Source organism: Anguilla rostrata, chromosome 5, assembly GCF_018555375.3.
Source record: "Anguilla rostrata isolate EN2019 chromosome 5, ASM1855537v3, whole genome shotgun sequence".
Taxonomy (NCBI): domain Eukaryota; kingdom Metazoa; phylum Chordata; class Actinopteri; order Anguilliformes; family Anguillidae; genus Anguilla; species Anguilla rostrata.
This window is the reverse complement of record NC_057937.1, coordinates 20,592,089-20,617,461: the sequence shown is the minus strand read 5'-3', so window position 1 is coordinate 20,617,461 and position 25,373 is coordinate 20,592,089. Positions and strand designations below refer to the sequence as shown.

General features: G+C 39.9%; 1 protein-coding gene across 2 annotated transcripts in view; it reads right to left on the bottom strand.

The window, feature by feature from the left end:
• LOC135254967 (multiple C2 and transmembrane domain-containing protein 2-like) overlaps positions 1-20,933 on the bottom strand; it is a 78,595-nt gene extending 57,662 nt beyond the window's left edge. The window contains exons 1-5 of one of the 2 annotated variants that reach the window (XM_064335607.1): positions 20,774-20,921; positions 19,040-19,198; positions 7,200-7,713; positions 1,998-2,054; positions 575-671 (exon numbers count right to left, since the gene is read on the bottom strand). In XM_064335607.1, the coding sequence (XP_064191677.1) occupies positions 575-671; positions 1,998-2,054; positions 7,200-7,658 (613 nt within the window). In that variant the 5' untranslated portion in view covers positions 7,659-7,713; positions 19,040-19,198; positions 20,774-20,921. Of the gene's footprint in view, positions 1-574; positions 672-1,997; positions 2,055-7,199; positions 7,714-19,039; positions 19,199-20,773 lie in introns of both variants that reach the window. The other variant, XM_064335606.1, reaches the window with a different exon arrangement.
• Positions 20,934-25,373: the final 4,440 nt, after the last annotated feature.

Genomic DNA, 25,373 nt, shown 5'->3' with positions numbered 1-25,373 from the left:
TTCATAAACTGATAAATTGTTGCTTACTGCAGTGACTTTTTGGGTGATAATGATTTGCTGCTGTGCAAAATAAGTGAAATGTACACTCACCGGCCACTTTATTAGGTACACATCTTCAACTGCACGTTAACGCAAATATCTAATCAGCCAATCACGTGGCAGAAACTCAATGGATTTAGGCACGTAGACATGGTCAAGACCATTGGCAGAGGTCAGAGGAGAATGGCCAGACTGGTTTGAGCTGATAGAAAGGTAACAGTAAGTCAAATAACCACTTGTTACAACCAAGGTATGCAGAAGAGCATCTGTGAATGCACAACACGCCGAACCTTGAAGCAGATGGGCTACAGCAGCAGAAGCCAACCCGGTACTAGCAAGGAGTACCTAATAAAGTGGCCGGTGAGTGTATATTTGCCTTTAAATATTGATTTTGTCGCTAGTCAGAAAGCTTAGAATTTCCAGGACTGTGATAATTTGAACCACTCTAAAACTGGCGACCTCGTTTGTTTGCTGTGCACACAGTACATGTGCGTGCTGAGCGTGTGTGTGCATGCGTCTGATGTGTGGGCGTTACCGCAGCGGTCCCTGATCACCAGCTTTCGGCCCTCCCTCAAGGTGATGGTGAGCAAGTAGAAGCTCCTCTGAGTCACAGCAACTCCCACATCCAAGGCCTGCAGGGAAACAGGAACCGGGACCACGGTGAGACCTGAGAATGTGCACCTGTGTGTCTCTGTGTGTGTGTGTCTGTGTAATCTCTGTGTATGTGTGTGTGTGTGTGTGTGTGTGTGTGTCTCTGTGTCTCTCTGTGTGTCTGTGTCTGTGTGTCTGTGTAATGTCTGTGTGTGTGTCTGTGTGTGTGTGTCTCTGTGTAATCTCTGTGTATTTCTGTGTGTGTGTGTGTGTGTCTCTGTGTCTCTCTGTGTGTCTGTGTGTGTGTGTCTGTGTAATGTCTGTGTGTGTGTCTCTGTGTGTGTGTGTGTGTGTAATCTCTGTGTATTTCTGTGTGTGTGTGTGTGTGTGTCTCAGTGGGTGTATGTGTGTCTCTGTGTATGTCTGTGTAATGTCTGTGTATTTCTGTGTGTGTGTGTGTCTCTGTGTGTGTGTGTCTGTGTAATCTCTGTGTATTTCTGTGTGTGTGTGTCTCTGTGTGTGTCTCTGTGTATCTCTGTGTGTCTCTGTGTGTGTCCGTGTGTCTCCGTGTGTCTGTGTCTCCATGTGTTTCTCTGTGTGTCTGTGTGTTTCTGTGTGTTTCTGTGTGTCTCTGTGTATCTCTGTGTGTCTGTGTCTCCATGTGTTTCTCTGTGTGTCTGTGTGTTTCTGTGTGTTTCTGTGTGTCTCTGTGTATCTCTGTGTGTCTGTGTCTCCATGTGTCTCTGTGTGTCTCTGTCTCTCCATCTCTCTCTCTCTCCATCTCTCTCTGTGTTTCTGTGTCTCCATCTTATCATTATCATCTCTCACCATCCACCTTCCCTCTCTTTTTCTCTTTTCTACTGAACTCATTTCTACTTTCTACTTTCATTCAGTCACTTAACCTTCTCCCCCCTGCCCCCATATATGTTCATATTGGTTTTATTCATAGTCTGAAAGATCAGGTGTAATTTAATTTCTCTATGTTCACATGAGTTTGTCCTGTACACAAGGAGGACCATTTCAATTAAAGGTGCTTTAAAAAAAAAAACAATTTAATTCTGTCTCAGCATCATTATTATTATCATCTCTGGCCACACCTTCCCTCTCTTTTTCTGTTACTGATTTGACGTTCACTCTTTCATGTTCACTCTTTCATTTCATCATTTTACTTTCTTTTCCCTGAAAATTCTGCAGGTCTGCAGAAAAATCTGTTCATTCATTGAATTGAGCATCAGCTACAGGACAACTCAAACAAGTTTTTTAGGTTTTTTCTGCAGGGGGTACAGAACAGATTCACCTTCACTAATATCTAAGCTAATGGCACAGAATAACAGGAAAAGCAGAGCCACACACTGTACAATACTTACATTGCTCTCCCCCATGTCCTGCACTGAATGGCTGTCCAGCTCATTATTGTCAACATACTGCCATGGAAACAAACACAGGGCATTAGTACATAAATGTAAATCACACTCCCAGCATAGCATAGCAGTGTGCGTGTGAGCCATTCCATATTACAGTAAGGAATCCAGGTTGTGTATAGAGCAGAATCCTATCAGTGGCTTTCCAGTCAGAATAGTCATGTGCTTCTAATTAAGAATAATGTGCAATGACTAACTGGTGTGCATTTTATACTAATTTACCTAAGAAACTTAAGAAAAAAGTTTCTAATGGTAAGACCTCCCACATCACCTCCACCACTGCCAAATTTGTAAGCAGCAAGTGTCTGACATGTCAAAATGACTTCTAAAATCAACACAGGGCACAACCCTGTCTCCTTTAGAGCTTTTTACTTCAACATATCTATCCTTCTTTCTTTCTATAAATAAAATTATGAATTAAATTCCACTCCACTAAGTGCCACTAATCCACAGGGAAATTAATGAGCTCAGGAATGTGTTATGGTTTAAACTTCTGCTTTGGACCAGGAAAAGCTACAGTTTTTCAAGGGAAATGTCCATTTTCTGAAATGGGTTATACTGTTCTTATGATTTCTGCTATATGCTTGTTTAATTCTTGTTTTTGAACACTGGATGGAATTTAGACTGACTCATTGACTTTAAGCGTGCCATCAACATGTAATAAAAAATAAGCACATTTGGAGGATGTGACCTGATACTACTGCCATTCAGTCTTCCATTTCTCTTCTTCTCTAATAAACACAGGTTTTCACTGAAGTTTGTGTAATTAAACTGGGCCATTGATTTTACCCTAAGAAACAAGTGTACATGTCATTTAAAAATACACCCAATGCCATTATGCAATGTCAGGAAATAGATTATTACTTTCTTTTTTTCTCTGTTTGGATACTGTATGTATACAAAAGACAAATAAAAACAATTGTAAAGAAAAAAAAAACACAGCATGTAGCCTATAATAAGTACAAATTATTGTACTGATTGTCGCAATGTTTTTTTTTCTTCTTCTCCATTTAGTTATATTGGGTTGAGCAATATTAATACATGTAAGTGTCAATATAAAGAGACAAATCAAACTTTTCATAATGTGGGGAAAGCTCTGCTGGCTATTTATGGCAGAAGATGATGTTTTATGTGCTATGTTCATACAACACAGCATTCATAACAACATATTAAAACTTAATGAACAAAATTAAAAAGGTATTTTTGAAACATATTTATAATCTTCAAAATCACTGTTCAAATGTACAGAATTGTTATCACTGTTAAAATTTGAACATTGATTATGATGATGTCAGGAGACTGTTGGGAGATTTAATGAATGGTTCTAAAATTACAGGGACTTAAAGCAGTAACACCAAAAATCCCCAAAATGGGCACTTATTTTTCAAAAAGTATTTATGACCCAAATCTAAATAGTTAAGTATCCTCCCTCAAGAAAGTTTCTTTTTTGAAAATTTCAGGAAAATCTGAGGCAAAGTTTGAGTCCAAGTTCACGTGGAATGTCCCCATGCAAAATGTATTACTCTAAAATACAGCGACAGTTCAGGGGTCCGAAACCTGGGGGTGTCTGGACTACAGCAGCACACCAGAGGCAGGAGTCCCATGGGATCTGAACTCTAAACAAGATTTCCCAGTTAGAACATTTTCTTCAAATCCACGTTAATTTTGTATTTTAGGATTTTAGATTCATTAAACTATTTTGTTTAAATAGTTTTGACAATACTTCCTATTTATTCAATGTGCACATTTTACTAAATAGCCGCGTCTGCTACGGATCCATGTGATTTTAATACACTACCACAATGACTGTGAGAGAAGAGGGCTGAATCGCGTTCTGGGCAGGAAAGAATACAGAATTAAAGCGCTTCAGCGATTTGGAATGTTTGCCGGACCAGAGAAACGCGCGCGCACTGAACTCGCGTCTTTTCCTGTTGTGAATTTTTTTTTCTTTTTTTAGTAATTTAGCGCAACGAGATCCAATTCACTTCTATTGTTGTATCGCACCGTGCTCCGCAAAAAAGTCGAACAATGCTAGGGGTGCAGTCCCATTTGTTTCAAACGAGGTGCATCTTTACTTAAGCAGACCCGTATCGAATGGTGGCCGGCTGGCAGGCTTCCCATTTGGGAACTCGAGAGCTTCGATCATAGAGAAGAGGTGTACATGAATCCACTGTCTGTGCGAATGAGATGCTGTTTACCTTACCATCTGAAATGCACCGCTGGTTCGTCGTACAAAGATGAGTCTTAAAACGTTTTGTGGTGCAAGCTCAATCCATGCGGATAAGACAACAAATACAGCCCATGTGTCCAGCTCCAAGCTGTGTGTACACAGTATTAGTACTTCGATACGAGAAAACTGATCGCACAGACCACTCTCAATGGAAACTGACCTCAGCTTTTAGCACTTTGGGCATATGAAAAGCATATCATAAATAAAATGTGGCAATATTATTGTTGTGTAATTATTATTAGTAGCAGGAACAGTAAAAGTAATGGCAGCAAAAATGTATACATTTTTATGTAAAGCAACAAAGTTATTTTGGGAAGAGCAACAGAAAAGCATATGGTTCACATGCTATGCCCATGCACCAAGCATTTATAAAACTGTATTTTCAAGAGTCATTGATAATCCCCATGCAGTTGGTTTGACAGCATTCAAAATAATAAGGTTAATTAATATAATTATTATAAACAGCTCAAGTTAACCTCTGACATGACTCCCCTAAACATCATTACTGTTACATTGTGTGTCTGCTAGAGACACAAAGCGGTGTGGACCACTATAACGGAGATGAGCACCACACAGTGCTCACACAGATAAAGTGATTGGTTGTTGCAGAAAGGTCAAAGGTTAACTGAAGTCCACTCAGACTGCATCATGTAAACACCATCAGTCTAAAGCCTATGAGCAGTAGGACATGCAAGACAACTTTTAATATGCTAAAAGTAGTTGTAATGTCTTTGGCCCCCACTCCAAAAACATGCATTACAGGGTGCATACTAGTCACTGATACATCTGTATTATTTGTGGCCTATAGGGTGCAAAACTACCGTGCGAATTGATCGCTCCCTGTCCCCACACATAGGGAGCACTGTGAGTTGGGGGGAGCCGCCTGGAGGAGAAGGATCACACTATAAATAAAACCTGGTCTAAAGGGGGGAAAGTTCCCCGTCCTGACCCCTCCCACTCCACAGATTGTGGCCTGACATCAAAGCCACACCCACTATGGTTTAGTCGCATTTAGTTGTTCATAAAATCAAATGCATTTTATTTGTACAGTGCTTTTTACAGAAAACTGTCACAAAGATGCTTTTCAGATTAGCAGAAAAAGTGCAAGAAACAGAGCAAAAAGAGCAAAAACCAGGCCCGAACCCCTAAATAGCAAGCACATGGGATTAAAAAAAAATAATCTCCCAGTAGGGAGAAAAACATCAAACGGTGGCGAGAAAAAAACTCCCTGATGGGGAGAAATCTCGAGAGGAACTCAGCTATAGAGGGGGAGCCCATCCTCCGCTGATTTTGAATCGAAGTGTTCAGTTAAGTGACATTTACAGTGCACAGAGCTGGGCATAAATTTTGAACACAAAAAATACATTAAAAAAATTTCAATGAGAAAAAGATTGACATACAAGTGTTTCTGCACACTGTGGACAATGTGGTTTTTTCTTGATCAAATGGCAGAAAGCAGAGGACAACAGCATCTGACGGGTGTGAAATGAGGTTAGTCCCACAGACAAAACATATTTAACTAGACAGGCAAGCACGCCTTCAGCTAACCTAAGCTCCTGATGTCCCGGAAGTAGGGCTGTACTGCACATGCTTGAGGGCAAAACATTGGAGCTCCCATTAAAATTAATGGGGGATATCAGACTTCTGGCAAAATAAAACATCAAAAATGGTATTCTGAAACTCGATAAATAGTCAATATGTTTCATAGGAAAAGCAGATAAAACATGCAAATTCTAATAATTCAGGACATCAGGACAAAAACAACCATTGTCTCACAAACTACATATAATGAAATTTATGATCACAAAAAATTGACCGATGACGCTTTCTTTGGTAGTTAAATCACCTTGGCTTTCTACATTGAATTCAATTTGCCCTCAACATGCACAGTACAGGCTGTTTCCTGTTACTTCCTAGGCTTCTCTGCCTGGCCCCTCCTACCTCTCCAGTGTCTATGTAGTCTCTATGGTCCCTCTGTTTAACATACATGTCTCTATGCTCCACCCCACCGTGTCCCATAGGTCCCAAGGCGGGAGCCCGGATCGACAATTTTCTATCAAACTGGAAAGCAAATCACCTGCTAATGGGCATCCATTGTATTCTGTATGAGGAAGTGTTGTTACCCAGAATGCAATGTCAAAACTATTCACTGTAATGCACAGTGACGTGGGTAATTGTGCAACACTAATACTGAAAATACTGAAAACACAAAAGCCACGTGCATGTACTGCAAGGGAAAGTGAGGAGAGGCACTTCCCAGAAGCTTCCCACCACTTCCTTTTTTCCTGTTTCCAGGGAAATTCAAAAGGGAACCTGGTACAGTAAAACAGAAAGGAAGTAGAGAATAAGAATGCCGTTAACAATTATCGAGGGCTACATAATCTGACCAATAGCAGTATAGGGAACTGCTATCTCTGACATGTATCGGCTCAGTGATGACAAGAGTATTTATATGAAAATTATGGTCACAAAGACAGCACCACTTTCTGGTGTGTGATTTTCAGAAATGATTATTACAAAGTTCCTGAGGAAGTACTGATTTTAATTATCCAAGTTTGGCCAATTCGTGAGGCATTCTGATGCAGGCCTAATGCTATGGCTGAAATGTCAATTCTTTTTATAAAAATTGATTAAACCAAATCAAAATATTTTTTACCAAGAGCAAGAGTTGTGCCTGTTCATTGATCAATGCCGTTTAATGAAGCCGTTCTTGAAGGAACCCACCAAACAAATCACTCTGTTTTAACAACGCGTCGGATTCCCTTAAACTCCCTTAAAAGAAACCAACGTGTCTCGAACGCTGATCGTGCTTCCCACAAGGACTGGCAGTGTAATGTAGCTGTAAGGGAACTGGGCTTGTCACTTTGAGAATGCAGGTTTTCACCAACAACAGCAGTTATCATTATTTATGCACTGACCTCACTCCTGTCCTCCTGTATTTCCACAGTAGGTATATCCCACGACGGCAGTGGGAGCGACATTTCGCCGGGGTCCGGTCCCTCGTCCCGCTCCCCGGGCCCGGGTTCGGGCCTCCCGCGTGAGAGGGCTGACTTGTCCGAGGGGCCGCTGCCCACGGAATCCAGGGAGACCCTGTCCGCAGCGTCTGGAGAGGGCATGCTCAGTCTGTGCGCGTGGGCGGAGCCCACCTGCAAACCGCTCCCGCCGGGGAGCGCCGAGTCCGGTTCGGCCGGGGGCGTGGCCAAAGACGTGGGCGGGTCCCTCACGTCGGGCACGGACGAGCTCAGCCTGTGATGCAGAAAGCCCTTCTTCCTCATCGACTGCTTGTCTGAGCCCTTCTTGGACCTCAGCGTGCCCTGGAACAGAGGCTTGGCCCTCTGGCGCAGGTTCCCCCAAACTGAGGATTTCTTTGGCTCCATATCGAGTGGGGTGGGGCAACACCCAAAACCCGCAATGACTCACTTTCTCTGAATGCTGTAAGGGTCAAAAAGGAAATGAGAATCAGGCATTCAGCAACTGAGTTAAAGCTTTGTTACCCAATTTAGCTACATTTAGATATGCAGCAGATGTTCTGGTCCAGGGCAACTTACATACAGTAGCTAATATCTTTAACATACAAGCCATTTATACAGCTTGGTATTAACAATTCAGGTTAAGTAGGATTCTTAAGGGCACAACAACAACATTAGCTGGGATTTGAACCTCCGTGCTCAGTTTCCTGACCATTAAGCATTAATTACAATTTCATTCATGACCACTTGTGTAAGAAAGCATTGGCACACATTGATTTTTTAAAGCAGCATGTGTCACATGTTTAAATGAAGGGTCAATAAAGTATGAAGCTCACTACCTCACTCACTACTAATGTGGTATTTTAACTCACAACATTTCTCACTGTAGCCCATTATAAAAGATGTAGTAACACTGGCATGACAATACTATTTTAAACATCTAATTTAAGGCACAAACATTTCATTCTACTTATACCAAGCCTTTTTCCAGTCACCATTTTGAAGTCTCGTAGGGAAATGACCAAGCTTTTACGCAGGTGTACAGCAGATATGAATTTTCTTTTCCAGCAACCAACCAACCAGTGGGTGAATGACACAGAGACCCTTGTTATTAGAAGTTCACAGGCACCAACATTCTTTTTCATAAGTTTGTTTTAAATTAGACAAATTTCCCAAGCACAAATCAACACATGCAATAGACTAGTACAAGTACATCTCCTCAGCTGTTGATCCTGAACAACAAGATTCCAATAAATAGATTCTAACATATAGTGGAAAAACATTGATAATATCACTATACACACATGCACACACAAATACTCAGCCATGCTGTGCCAAAACAGGACTGTGTTTCGAGGATTTAATAAAAAAAAAACATGCTTGCTTCTATTGAAGCCAATGGTGGTATTAAAATTAATTTTATATGTGTTTATTAATATATTGTAGACCAATATCTGGCTGCAGCGCTCATCCTCATGACATCACAATGTGCAACAATACACCTTCCCAGTCATTCGCAGACTGAAAGCGCTCAATCGTTTGATGTCAATGGTTGTGGTAATTCAAATTCAAATGTAGAGTTAAACAATATCAGATTTCAGTTGAAAGAGATACAAGGACTGAAGCATATAAAAAATGTAAAATGTTGAGTGCACACAAACATTGCCTTTAAGATATGAGAACGAATACATTGACCAGGATTTCTCCTGGCGTGTCAATCATTAAATTACTTTTATAAACTTATTCACTACAAACTTATTGATTACAAAGTATAATTATTTAATGAGTGCTGTCCGTTTTGTTCCATCACTGTATTTTGTGTGGGATTAAGCACCCAGCATTCATTAATAATTAAGCCTTTTCATTTTCGATTCTAATCATTAAATTACCCCCAAATCTTAAAGGCAATGTTAGCATGTAGCCAGACACAGCCTGTTTTACATAATCTCTAGTCATTTTGGAAGCATTTCCAGAAAAAATTCTACTGAGGGCAATAAACAAAAACAAGCATGCAGAGTTTGCCAAACAGCATTTGAACTTTGACTAGAGTCTTATGGTCAGATGACACCTAAATGAAGCTTTTTGGGCACACAAACCTGCGCTGGGTTTGGCATGTGAAGAAGGATGCTAGCATTTAAAAGAATGTCATACCTACAAATATGAAATATGGTGGGGGATCTTTGAGGTTATGGGGTTGCTTTGCATCTGCTAGGCCTGGGGCTATCATAGTTCAGTGGAGACATTCCACAAATAACTGGTAACAACACAGCAGAAAACATGCACAAGTCATAAACAATTGGCTGTTGAATTGATTAGGCTAATTCGGCTGTCATCGTCATTTCCACAGAATCGCAAAATGACAAGAATAAATAGAAAGAAAACTCGGACTTGCGTGAAAATTTAAATTAATAGCATTTGCTTTCATCTTTTAAAGTTACTGCTGGCGGAGCAGCTAAATACTTGAAGCGTGCCCACCAGATGCGAACGATGCACCATAAATTAGAGTCCGTATGTCTAGTCTTCCTGGTCTTTTTGTGGAATTGAACAATCACAGAGTAAAATTGTGGCAGTTTGAAAAAGCAAAAGTGACAATTAGCCTACTAGAATTAACCTGTTATTTTACCCTGAAAAAAAGTGCGGAAGGTGATTTTTTCCAGTTTGCTTTTACTGTATCCCCAACGTAAATCACGCAGAACTACCGCATACCTCACATAACTGTGTCAAGCGTTTTGAGTCAATTATAACGGGCTAACAAAAATAAATCCGGATGAAAATATTCAGCAACCGAATTAAATCGTTTGAATGTTTTGGTACGTAATATGCTGTCCCAGCACGAATGCTTAATATTTTATAAAACAGACTTAATGCTAAAGCAAGAAAAGAACAGAAGAGCACACAAAATAATCCTCAATCTTAATTTCTTATCTGTAGACGTTGGCAGGCTATAACCAAAAGTAGGCTACTGCGCCGCATAACATAATGTCTGAATTCAAGTTATTTGCGGCTGCAGATTTTTAAAAATGGCGGTTGAAATAAAATGCTGCGAGTACTTGACCAATCAGAAATGTTCAGCGCTTGCGCCCCACCCCAAAAGTTCCTGTACTTTTCAAAAGTACTACCCCCCGAGCAGGGACTTTTTTGGGGGTAGAATAAAGTCCCAAGAACTTAATTTAGACCATGGTTCCTTTTTGAGTTCCTCAAAAGGTTCCTAGTTCCTGGGGACAGTTCCTGCGGTGGAAACGTGGCTATGAACTCCAGAAAATGCCAGGCCATTTTTTCCTCTACCAGGGAACTCAAACTATGTCACTATATATAGCAATGCAATGATCCCAAGCACACCACAAAGTCAAACTGAGAAATGCTTAACTGACCATAAAATGACTGCCATCTCAGTTTCCAGACTTGAACCCGATTGAAAATGTGTTTTGAAGACAGCACTCCACAAGTGGAAGTTCAGCACATGCCAAAGTTATTTTTATTTTTTTAAACTTTAGGTAGAGAAGTATTCAGTTATAAAAAAAAAAAATGTGTATCTGTGAAAAGGCCCTTGCTATGTTCTGTTAACAAGAAGACTCCAGTGGGCCAAGCACCATCAACACTGGACCAAAAAGATTGCACATCAGTTGCACATCTTTTTTAACCCAGCAAATCATAGTTTACATTTCACTGTAGTCAGGGGAACTGGTTTCTCTCCAGCTGCATCAAGTTCTTCCTGTAGTTATGGTACCATTTTACAATGGTTTATTTTGCTCGAGACCACAAGATATTTGCCTACTGCCTCTTGATCTTCCTGATCTTCTCATGTTAACATTACTGCCCTTCAGCTGGACACTTGTGTGTGTACAGAACACTGCACCTGGAAATCTTAAGCTTCCTTGCAATTTTCCACAGGGGAAATAACCTTGCCACAAATATGTTTACTTGGCCTGCACACCTAAGCTTAATGCTTTCTTCTTTGCCATATATCTTGCAGCTTTAGTGCCTATTTCACTTACAATACAGGACAATGGTATTAGGCAACATGTAGTTCTAAAGAATAAGATGATAGATAAGATTTCTGTCATTTTAGCTAACCCTCCCCCTCCCCCCATTGCAAAATGATTGGACAGACTTCCAATAATTTGTTTAATTGTAATTAAAGCCAAAGGACGCTATTTTGAGAAAAGTCATGTCTAAGATTATTTTAAGTAATACTCATCTTTTTGTGTTATTGTAGGTAGAAATTTTACAGACCTTTTAATAATTGTGCATATACAGTATTAACTGAATACCTAATTCTTCTCAGCCTAAGGTTTTAAAAAAAAAATAATAATACTAATACTTTTGGCCTGAACTGTATTTAAAAATTCTGCATAGAGGAATGATCAAAAATCCCCCCAATATGTACCCCAATCTCATAAAACACTATAGAAAATAAGTCTAGTAATACTATGCTTGCAAAGGGTGGGTACGTAAAGTTCTGAAAAAAGGATGTGCAAATTTGTTGACATTTTTTTTAATGAGGTCTAAGAGAGAAGTATAACTTCGATTACACAGAATTATTATTACTGAAGTAGAAAGCTTTCAATATATATCAGGGTTAAAATACATTTTAGTACTTGTACTATTTATTTTACATATAATATCTTCTAAGACAAATGTTTAAAAGAATATAAAGTGTTCTGGCTTCAAGTAAATTAAACACCACTCTTACGAAAATATATACTGCTGGATGTTTCTTAACTTCCTCTCGGTTCCTGAGTGTCATTGCTTGACTTTGTGAAAGTCATGCAAGCGAAGAGGGAAAAAAAAGAAATGAAGCAAGTCGTAATGCAGCCTGTACCCTAGGTGTTCATGCAGACACACTTTGATCTATCCCATAACCTGGCTGCATTCATGATCTGGACTGTAACATAGTCATTGACATGACACGACATAAACATAATGACGAGAACAAGACATTCAGCCCAACAACGCTGGCCTTTTTCCTACCTCTAAACCAAATAATATCTAGCACCATATCAAGCCTGGTCATGAAAACCCACAGTGTTTCTGTCTCTGCTTAATACATCAATACAGTCACATACAACATATGATCTCACCTGCAGCAATCTCATTATTCATAAATTACATGATCAAACTACAACACAGCTGTTACTACTGACATAATGTAACGTGGTCATGTAACATACCATAACTGCAGTCACAAATGATACAGGATCCAGATAGTATTGTGGCTATAACTGTTGTTAGGGAACATTCAAAATTCCTCCTTTGAAATGCCTGCATTATTGTATGGAATCGTTATCTGGCAATGGCCCACTGATTCATTCCTCATCAACACACTTATGATAAAGAGCATAGTTCCTGAAACCAGGACACTGAACTTAGTATATAATGAATCAGTGGTATCAATCCATCCATCCATTTTCTTAACCACTTACTACTAGTCAGCATTGCGGGAGGTGCTGGAGCTGATCCCAGCATGCAGTGGGCAGAAATACCGGTTGTCAATACAGTCTAGATCCTTGGACTGTGGGAGGAAGCCGGAGTATCTGGCAGAAATACCCACGTGGACACAGGGAGAACATGCAAACTCCACACCTTCAAACTCCTCCTAGTTGCAAGGCGACAGCGCCATTGAATCAGTGGCGGCAGTGGGTCAATACACACAGCATTGTGGAGGAGGGCGTGGCTACAGGGTCGGCTGCAGGCTGCAGACAGGAGACAGGGGAGTGGCTAAGTCAGCCTGCAGTCGCAGCTGAAGACAACAAGGCACCTGACCATTATTTGCTCAGCCTGCAGTGCGATCTATGCTTGTTTTGTTGGCAGCCAGAACATTTGTTAAGGAAGTAATAAAAACCGAGAGCGCCTGAAGAAAATCCTTGTTTGTTGGCAGTCTGCCCATCATGACAACTCGTGTTCCAAGCACAAACAGATAATATATAATTTTAAAGGTTAAAAACTGGAAACACAGAGAAAATTCCTCCCACAAGTTAACACAAAGCACTGTCAAAATGCCACTTGCTTACTTAAAGAACATTCTAGCATTAAAGAGCAAATGAGCCATTTTCTCCTTAATTACCTCTTGAGGCATGGGTGCATTGGAGCACCTTTGACAGGGGAAGTGTCCCCTCCAATATGCAAAGAACACTTCTGTCAAATGTCCTCTTTCTGGGACTGGGGCCAGTCATGCTCCCCTCATTGAGAAATGCTCCAGTCTCGAGGGCTCATTTAAAAAGTGGCCCCTTCACATTCACATCACCACCCTTAGTTATAATGTACCTGTTGTTCAACAGAAATAACAACAGTTTATTTGGTAATGCTGTGTCATATACAATAGCCTTCCCACCTCCATGCAGCCCGTTTTTCCCAGTAGCATCGCATCATCCAGAGTTTGAGAGTCAGTGGGGTACAGCATCAGAGCAGAGTTGGAAAGCCAGTGGCCCACCAGTGATACTTTACTTGATTAAAAATAGAAAGATATAATGAAAATGAAAATTGACTGGAAAAACAAATAATGAAAAGGAAATCAACTGACAATCTGGGACACACTATAAGCTTAAAACTGTAAGTCAAGCTAATATCCAGCTAGTCTTTTGTAAATGGTGCACATTAGCTGTGTGTACAAACAGTATAGTAATGCTACATAAATGTTAATTTTCTTCAATTTGTCAGAAGGCAGCTATAATGCTAGCTGCAAAATATACAAACTATACAAGTGTCTCCACAACTCTTTACACCAAGGTTATGGCCTTGTTGTGAGGCTTGAATTAATAAACCCGAAGGACCCCAGAAAACCTAGCACATCAGATTCATTTCCTGTCCACGCTATGATGTGAATTTAAATTGATGTTACACAACACTTATGCCAGATCACACTGAACAGTACGATCCGCAGTTCTGGGCACCACAAAGATACAGGCCAAGAGGCTCTGAGAAAATACAAAGAAGGTCAACTTCATTTGTTCCAGATGTAAAAGTTTAGAGGAAAGATACTTCATTTCTTCACATTTAACAGAAGGAGACTAAGGGAGATTTGACTGAGGCTTTTAAACTCATAAAAGGAACAGCATTAACAACATTAACTACAACATATTTTCAGGTTGAGCTGCATTAGTAGACCCAGATAGAAATTCTGCCATGGATAAATAGGTAAATTCCAGACACATATCAGGAGGCGTCTCTTCACACAGTTGTGTAACAGCTTGCCAGTCCAGACTTGAGGCAGTGCTGGCTTCCCTCCAGTTTGTACATAAACGATGAGCCAAGATGGGTGCTATGAACAAATATAAGCATGAGCATAAGAACACACTGTAGGCTAATTAGCCCCATATACAGAGGATACCTTGGAGCAATCAGTCACTGGAAACAACATAATTGCAGCTCCTAAACACAATGTTGACCTACATTCACCGTATCAGTCACGGGTTATGTCAATTTGAAGATCATATCGAGGTGACAATCAGCAGCAGTTAGTTTTAAAGCAAGCAAAACAAATGACTGACATTTGACTATATTATGAGCAGTTGCGTCTGCAAGTGGCTAAAATTAGGAGGTTCTGTAGGAAGAGAAGGCAGTGCCTTTTCATTGTGGGTCGGGGGGAAAAAAAAAAAAACATTGGCTACCTTTTCAGCAATATCAAAGTCAAACTACATAAAAAATCTTATCATGAAGGTCTGTCAAAAACAACAGTGGCCTCAGTTGGAATGTGCTCCACTCCAAGCATGGCCGAGTACCAAACCAAGGGAGACCATTTTGGGTTTGAATAGAGCTCAGTGCCCACAACATGCTGGAGGTTTGTTTAACTTTTTTTTTTTTTTTTCAAAACAATATCTCTCAAGAAATCCAGGGTTCATATTCATTGCTATGTATTACAATGGGGGCTGGGTGGTGTCGTTTACCATAATGTCCCACAGTGTAGCAGCCCATTTCACATCAAACCCATCCATGCTTTCTGATTCCCACGATTACATGAAGTAAACGACGTGATTATATAAGCACCATTGCTATGAAAAAGCCATTTGTGAATTTGAACGAACGCACCAACATCTGTGCTGCAGGAACCAGATGAGAGAAGATGAGGGATATTCTGGGTCGTACGACACTTACGCAAGAGCGATGCGTGACACGGACACATCAGGGATGGGTAACGATGCGTTCTCTACATCACTGCGTCTCCCATTAGACACGGAAACGCACACGATATGCGGAGGCAATGGGATGAACTGGGGCCGGGTAAACAGGGAGACAGAGGGACAGACGAATGGAGGGATAGGGGACAGAGATGAGAGAGGCGCAGGGGGGGGGGAATTATGAGGCGTAATCTTTTAAGCTGAAAGGCCGAGCGAGAGGTTGGGTCTCCATGCTTCTATCTGGGTAGAATCGTAGCCCCCGCCCCAAAAAACCGTGGCACAGTATGCCAGATCACCATGGCAACAAACACAATTTCAAAATGCATTAAGGCCGTAAGCCTCTTACGAGTGTGATATTGTTTATTCATTTCTCACAATGGTGGCCTGCACTATAAGGCCAATGATTTACAGCACATATATTGAAGACTTTGTGACTTCAACAGGCTGGAAAACACAACACAACTGGATTTCATATAACTCCATTTGCTTAACTGAAAGTCTTTGGGTGGGGACATGTCACTCTTTCGGTTTGCCGAATTAAATGGAAAAGGTGTGGAAATATTAGCATAAATAATCACACACCTAGGGAATGCCGGATTGAAGTAAAACATTAATGCTTCTGAATGAACTGCTCAAATGAGTCATGACATACACAACCTGTAACCTTTCAGACTGACTAAGACATCAAGAGGCTTTTGGTACTGGGGCAGATATTCAGTGAGGGAATTCAACAAAAATCTCTGTTTAAGGTTTTCCTGAGAACAGAGCAGAGGATTAACCTGGAACAAAACACTCATAGTGCAGGATCAGACAAAAGTTGGGGCTTACAGAAAGATCTCATAGGAAAGGAAAACGCCCTCTGAGGTCATGACCTTTCTCTTGAAGTGATCAGTCCGCACTCTTTGCATCCAAGTGAGTTTTTAATTGGGGTGCACAAGGCTTCCTGTTACCTCAGAGACACAGTCAAGGTAGATATGCCCCCCTGTGAGCTATGAATTCCAAACTATTACCTGTGTCACATTAACAAATCCTGCCACTAATCATAACTCTTGTCCAAGCTGACTGCAACATTGCTAATTTGAGACTTTTATTTGGCCTCAGGGTGAAATATTAAAGGTGCAAACCGGGGAACTCGCAAACTGGAAATGAGACCACAGCACTTTCACACAACAATTTTAGGGGAATGTCAGGCATTCGCTTGTCACTTGTGGGGGTGCAGATGAATCATAGACTTCAGCTGGAGAAAACGCTGTGTCACTCACCAGAATATTACGGGCTCAGTAGTTTTTTCTTTGGCAAAAATGTCACTGAACCAGGAGCAAGAATGCTGGCTGGCTGCATGATCTTTTTAAGGGATGCCCCCCCCCTCCTTTTCCAGCCATGCAAAATGCACAAAGTGATGCCCTAACCACTACACCCATTACCCCTAAAATATATTCCCATATATTGAACATATACTATATTATACTGATTAATATATGTATTCTAGTGCAAATACATTTTCCAATAAGTGAAATTATATTGGCATTCTAAAAAACAAATACTTTCTTTAGGTTATATCCAGATGTCTTGAGACAAAGGTGACAATAATTTGTGTATATTGCAATATATTCCTATAAATTTATATTATTCTGTTTCTCTATATAAATTATTAAATATTGCACATAACACTTCATTTTGTAAATAAATGTCAATATTAAGCCTTGGCATGTGCATTTAAAAATATCACCCATTCTCACAATAAATTTCAATTCAAGAATGAAAACATACTGAACTATATAGCAAAAATAGATCTGTTGCGTGCTGTGTGGACATTTAAATGAAAATCTAGCCTCCATTAATGTCTACCAGGAAGTTCTTATTCAGAAAGGCTGCACTCGAATAACCAACATGTGGTCAGAGCATGGTATAAGGTATAAAAAGCCCTCACCACCCTTTGTCATCATCACACCTCTGTTCAGCAGAAGAAAACCATTGTACTTAATTAACGCTGATGTCATTACTAGGCACTATCGGAATCCAAAGCCTCTGTGTTGCAAGTCAGTGCAGCATGAGGACGGGACGCTAGAGAATTGACGGAATGCCTTTGGTTCAGAAACCACCTTTCCGTAGGCAAGGAATCCCTACTACAGCACCCAAATACAGAGGTACAGGGGACTGAGAGAAAGCGTGGCACAGGCACAGCACGGCATGGTACCCCCCCCCCCCAAAAAAAAAAATTAATTAATTAATTAATTAAATGAAATGTACATATAAAAATTATAAATATATATTCCTGGCCATAAAGTCCCACCCACAGCAAAAAAGTGGCAGGTCTGCACCTAGGAAGTCATTTGAAACAATGGGATTTTCCATTGATACAAATCGCATCTTCTCATGAGCAAACCTCTTTCTCAAAATGACGTTTTGCATATCAGTTGATGTGCAAAATGTCGTTTTGCATATCAGTATATTTTTTACATTTCATGATATTATTAAAAACTACACAACCCCCCTCTCCTTTTCATTTCTCCTCCAACCTACTATCCTCCTTCACACACACAAACACACGTGTGCACACAGATTATACAGTGCAAGTGCAGTACCACCGTAATCCAATGAAAAAATATAGAGATCCAGTCAGCATTCAGGCGCAGCTAGATTTGAAGCCACCCCCTCCCTTGCACCCCCAAATACAAATGGAGGGGTCACTAAACCATCCACAAGCTGCCCATGGACCACTGTTCTCCCACAGAGAGTAGATATCAGAAAAGAGCACCACATACGTCTCAGTTAATACTGGCAAAAGTGACTCATAACTCACTGTGAACGCTCATGCAGTTTTTACCCTGTCCTCACTCAAGAGAGATGATAACCCAATCATGTCAGGACTGGAGCAGGATTAGGAGGAACCGAGAGGCCAGCATTCTAACACCAGGGATTCCCAAACCATTTTGTCTCAGGCACTGAAAAATGGACAGCCTACAGGTGTGGACCCTCCACCTGGCAAATGTATCCAGCCACTCACGATGGGCTGCAATGCAGTGATTACTTTAAACCAGGGGTGGGCAGTTCCAGTCCTGGAGGGCCCATGTGTATGCAGGTTTTTTCCACCAATTATCCTGGCTAAAAGAGCTAATTGGCTGTATACACTAACACTGGCTCACTTGTTGATTAGATCACAGTAAAATCATTCAAACAGGGACACAAGAACAGTCTTTGGTGGTCATGCATACGCTTATCAAGAAATGTAGCTAAAATATCAAATGACGCAAATGTTAGGGCTAATTAACTAATTAAGGCCAGTAGTTGGTATGAAAACCAGAAACAGACACTGCCTTTTAAACTGTGTTTAAGCACTAGTACATGGAAGCATGACAACACTGTCATGTCATTACATAAAGGATCAATAGAAGTCACATGGATACACAGTATTGTGCAATGTAACTATTTAACAATTAGAGTATCACAGTGGATGTGTATATCAACCATGATTTGCCTTTTTAGAAAGTCCAAAATATGTGATTATGTAAATACATAAATATCAATAAAATACATATTCTTTAAAATTGAAAAAAATATTTAGGTAATACCTCTGTTTTGTGGAGAACCCTCTAGAACCCCTGTGCAGAACCACAGAGTTCCTGGATCCAACTTTGGGGACCCATTGCCCACACAACAAGACCCCAAACACACCTTACAGCACGAATCCTGGGCGAAGAAGGCCAGTGCATCAAGAGGCGGAGCTCGTCCTTCGCATCCTGGTCACGTCCTCCACTGCAGTCTACTGCAGCCTTGGCTTTATCGCAGAGGACACACCCATTTTGGGACGAGTGTTTGCCTTTCTTTCATCAGCTGTGACTCAATGCAGACACACAGCTTTTCTGCATACTTTCCCATACTGCACCCCATCGACAGCACAGGTCAAGGAGACCACCTGTCTGTTGCACAATATGTCTACAGCAAACACTGGATGACACAAGTGTCAAACATATTTAAGGGAACACACATTTTTTTCTAACATAAACAACAGAAATGGCACAGACACGCTAAACAAAAAGCTTGTCCTTTCCACAACTGTGTTAAAAGTGATTCCCGTGGTAAAGCATACACACGGTTCTCTGGTAACCACACCTTTCTCTTCGGAAAACTGGACGTAAAAAAAAAAAAAAAGGATTAAAATGTTCAGACATGTTGAGAGTCTCTTGAGGAAAAATTAACTAGCACCTACAAGCTTAGCAATAGGCCCACCTTCTTTACAAATTAGCTTCTTCACCAAAGAATATCCATACAACAGAAAAACACCATGTCTTAAGACACATTCCTATCATCCCATCTATATAGTATACATAGTCACTAAATTAGAAGTTCCTAGAAGGGAACAAAAAAGTTGAACTTAAACATAATTTGGAACCCTTCATTAGATTTGTATCAAATGGGGTCTTAATACGTTTTACTTCAAGAGGTTAGGGAATCAAACTGTGGAATTAATAGCCCCGGGCAACATATCACAACACCTAAAGTTCCTCATAGTCCAATACGAAAGCAATATCTTGTTTACAGATGTGTGCGTGTCCGCATGTCTCAACCCGGCTTGTTTTTGGTTGCATACGCGTCCTTTTTAAACGTTTTCTTACCAGCTGGGAGTGATCAATTTACAACACATATTGAAGGCTAGTGATTGGGGGTTATAAAAACGTTGCTACAACGGTGTTATTCAACCAAGCGAAACAATAACCTTACAGCAACACTGTAACAAAATATTGCAGTAAGGTTTGTGCAGCAGGGAAGCGCCATGTGTGGTCAATTGGACCGCGAATGATGCTGTAACAAAAAATTAATCCGATGGCAGAAACTTTTTTTTAAAATATGCAAAAAACGGGGTTTTACAAAGAAGCAAGCGAACACTACTACTGTAATTTCTAAAGGGTCTCAAAAATAAATGAAAATAGACAACGGTCTGTGTGTGTCAACAGTAACCTAAACTAAAAGGTTTAGTAAAACTCCGCATGTTAAATACGTGTGTGTTGAGTTCTATTGGTTTATTACGAATCAGCCCTGGTAAGAATTGTATTGGGCCAAACATCTAAGGAAAACCGGTTTATTTTAGCAGCACAGCCATGGGGGGATTCGTCAGCAGCTTCAAAAACACAACATGAAAAAGCACTCGTCACTTCCATCACCCGAATAAGGAAGCCTAAACGCAAAAGAAAACCAAGGTATGAAATATGCCCACAATTCGGCTGACAAAAAGTGTATCTCTAGATGGACTAGCAGGGATACGAGGATTTTACGACTCTATTCTGCAATTCAACAGGTATGCAGCTTTCACACCTGGAAAATCTAAAGTACCCTATACCGCGCCTAGGCTACACCTGAAGAGTTTCAAAAACCTGTGTGCTTCTAAAAACACTTTTGTAATCGATTTACCTGTATTCCGCTGGCAGTAACATGCTCAAATCGGCTAGGTCCAAGACAAATGAAGATGAGGGGTCGAGTTTTAATCAATCGAAGTTGCAACGCATCTGCAAACGTCGGCACTTCCTCGTAAACTTGTGGGATGACTACACGATTAAAGGGGACGCGCTCAAGCGGAGCAGGTTTGAGACGACATAAAATAAAAAAGTAATATTGTATGCAAATAGGCTACAGTCGCATTTGGAAAACGCAAATCATTGAATGGTTCATTTGAGTTCATGTACAAAATTAAAAAAAAACGTTTGTTTAATCTTAATTTACATTGGACAGTGGCGATGAAAATCATAGGGAAAACATAATGCCATGTGCCCCTGGCGAGAGAAAATGGCCATGACCAAAGGTTAAGGTCCTACACGTCCAGTACTGTCAGCAGTACTGACAATAAATATCCAGAGCCCCTCTCGCTCATTTTTTTTGACATCTAATTCAGGGACATATGACTATATGTTGTCATGAGTTGAATTATTTCGAAATATTGTCTAATGCAGACTGCAAAGATAATCTACAACAAATAATGATTTTTTCCCCGGCGGTTATGCAGGTTTTAGACTTCAGCTGTCGGGAAAGTTTTTCAGTAAGTATATACCGTAGCCTACTCGCTTCAACTAAGCACAGCAATATTAGTGAAACCATTGGAGTGAGTCAGTATGCTCGCATAGCCTACCCTACAGAAACAAGTTACATCTCACAAGAGCTAAGATTTGTAAAATAATTATTAATTTAAGTGCAATTTAGTTAAGTGTATTCAAATAAAAATGTCATTGCATATGGGTGGCTGGCCAGGAAGAATATCTAGATTGTTGTGGAGAGAAAATCTATGCAAATGGAAGGCAAGATATGGGATGGCAAATATATATGAATTGTGGGCCTACCTTGAATATTTTGTTAATTTTAGTCTATTTAACTTTAAAAATCACGAATAAACGATAGTAGGTCCAAACGTGTGATTACTTGACTGTTTTGAAAATGAATGAATGAATGAACCACTGCGTTTATATAGCACTTTTTTGTATGCTCAAAGTGCTCAAACAGGAAATAAAATTGCTTTCTTTTTTTCAACTTGAAGTCTTTTTTAAGAAAGTGTTTTCTTTTCAGAAACAATTATCTGATTTTTCCAATGTTGGATACAATAATTATAGAATCCAATGGCAAGTAGTCCTAAACATAACCACAGTATGGCCTTTATTCTTTCTTTCGAAAATATTTTTTCCAAAGACCAAAACATCAGTGCATAAATGAATGTAATTTGATGTCTCATAGTATATTGTCCTGTTGAGGGAATGATTGCCCTCACTGGATATTACTGCACACATGGTTATGCTGGCCCCCTTTGGTCTGAAACATTTACTGTGGTTCTTTAGCCAATGATCTTCCTTACATGGCTCTTTACTTTTGACATGCTGAAGCCTGCTTCATCCTTATCCAAAAAAATATTGTTTTGCCTCCTTGTTTTCCTCTTTGAGTTGCTGTACCACGGCACATCTGGTCCCGTCTTCCTCTTTCTGTTCTTTGAACCTGTCCATAACCTATTTGCTCCATTCTTGCAAACGCCAATTTAGACATGTCCTCTTTAATGCATGTATGAGTATCGGTTGCTAATTGAATAAATGAGCAAAGATATTTAGCATAGATGCAGAAGAGAGTAATCGTTTTGAGAGTAATTTCTGTCAGTTCAGTCCAAATGTTTCCGTTGTGACAAAATGTACTTAATCATGACTATAACCTATAAACTAATATTATGTGGACCAGTTTCATTCGAAGTGAGTTTACCATTGAGAAAAACTATAAGCAATGGGAGTTAACTGCCACCTGCTGGTGTAATGACAAAATGGAAAGTTAAATCGGGTCAGGGGACTAGCCTGATTATGCCCTTCGAAACAGGTGTGTCCTTACAATGGGAAAACTACTTTTCATTCATATAATTTTATATCAGCATATTTCATGTATGACAGAACAATAGAAATAACTTCGAAAAATCTGAAAATCATAAATTCCTATGTATTAGTGTGTTAAATAGTCAGTGCAGTACAGCTTGTAGGGTCTGAAAAGAAACCATTTCATAGAGGCGGGGGTTCTTCTGCCATAGGGAGGCGATTTTTAGGAAATCATGAGATGTAAAATTCTTGGGAACCCTTGTTCTGGCTGATGGTATAATCCAGCATAGTTAATTGCCAAAAAAAACAAGTTTTACTCAGTCTGCCAGATTTAACATATCATAACAGCCATCTAAGCAGATTTTCTCTTTGTAAAAAAGCCCAATTCAACTGAAAAAATGAAACATTGTTTTCATTTCAGATAATATCTTCATAAACAACAAATACTGGCATCAAAACTATGTACACCTCACAGGTATTTCTACAGTGTAGAGCATTGAAATTGCACAAAGCAACCACAAATGTGTACTGTCATGATCAATAACTTTATTCATGCCATGTCACCACAGGCCTATCTCATGGCCTGGAAAAGTATTGCCCTCTTGTATGAGTCGCAGTTGTACACCTTACACCTGTTGGACGAAAGGTACTTCTCAGCTGTATTTAGAACTGGGGGTATGGTGGAAGGAACACCATCACAATCATAGACATGTCTCAATCCACTCAGGTAGCAGTGGTGAATGGTGTAATCAGACATCATCCACATATATCATCAGCCACATATATCATCATACCTCCAGGTCTCATTCTTCTTGGGGTTAGCACTGAGAGAATATACACAGTGCAGTGCTGATTGGTGAACATCAAATTAGCCTTTTAGCTCTTAATAAATAATGAACAGTACTGGAGGGGTTCAAAACTGTGAGATATTCAAAACTTTTTAAAGATTTGGTTATTGCCCTGAAAAGACCAAGCAGTTTGAGGTTTCCTGGATAGAGTTATATGGCAGTAACCAGGCTAGGGCTACAACCAATCTTTCTTTTTTACTTTTTTAATTTTATGACAAAAGAGAGAAAGGTATGTTGGAGAGTGGCAGTGATTTCCTCGGTCAGACAGATAAGGATAATATAAATATTATAATATTCCGCTTGACCCCAGTGAGTTCCTATTTGGACTTTTATGAAATTACATCTGCATCATCTAACAATAGGTGGTTCAGTAAAAAACTTGCTTCATTTAATATAAGGGTATCATATCTCCATTCTAGCATTTCCACAGAGAGATCCAGGGATATGTTTCAGGGTGCTAAAATGGAACTATTAGGCACTGTACTGTTCAATATGTAATTGAAAATAATAACACATGAATGATGGTACTGGATCTTTGACATATTCTTTTTAAAATGATGTATCACAGGTTATTCCCAGAACATTTGTGTACAGGTCAACGGGGCACTGTATAATGTGTTTTTTTTATTTTTATTTAATTATAATTTTTTTAATCTTGTCATTTTGAATAGAAAAGTATTCCCAGCATGTCTAGAGGTATCTATACTAGTGCTGATTTATTTTAATAAATGTTCCAGAAGTTTATCCGTTCTCTGATGTGCACACACACTTCACATTCACGTGCAATGCACATTCATAGGGCAACTCCCCTTTAACTGTGAATGTCTGTGAATGTCAAGACCTGCAAGAGAGCTGTGGTGAGTGTGATGTCTGCAAAAAAAATGCCAGTTGCACAGGAGAGACACCGCCTCCGCTGGGGGTTTCTCAACTGCAGCAAGGAGATGTGTGGAGCGTCTCTCTCGCTCTTTCTCACTCTCTCTCTCTCTCTCTGTATCTCTTTCCTCTCTCTCCCTCTCAGAGTTGTTTCACACACACACACACACACACACACACACACACATTTCTCAATGTAGTAGTAGTGAAACTTCTTTGAAGTAATGCCCAAATAATAACCGCACCAAAAAATTGTAAGTGATTGAGGAACTACTGTATGCTAAATAATAAATGCAAGTTTATGGGTTATCAAAATGTGACAGGATGTAAATCTGCATATCTAGCGTGTGTTGTGAGAGATCCTGATGCAATCACGTTTGTGCATTGTGACCTCTGGTGGCAGTGTGGTGTAACTTAACTTTTCCATTCCTGTAGGCAAGGACTGAAAATTTCAGTAACAATTTCATAAACTATATGCCCTGAAGCCTACATAATTCTGCCATAGTAATCACATACACTCTCGTGGCTGGGAATGAGGTGCTATTACAGCTCATGACAAGGATCATATCATGTCACATCAGGGCACGTGTCAGTTCACACTTCCGGGGCCAAGACATGCCATTCTCTCCAGATGTGCTTGACCCATTAGGTCTTGTAGCCAATGAAGTGCTGGTGCATATTCCAAATATAAAGGTGTTGTATGTCATAATGTGTGCCAGAAACAAAGCAGATTTGAAAACTACAGTTAAAAAAATGATCATGCATTATGTCAGTATAATGACATCTACTGCAGTATGTAATATGCTGTCATGACTATAACAGGTGTTTTATTATGCTTATGAATGTGTAATGTTAGTGTAATGTTGGAATTATTATTGTTCAAGTGTTACCAAACTTTCTGACTGTATGAGCTTTTGCAAGGTCTATAACTCCCTGTCATTCTAGAGGTGTGTGCAC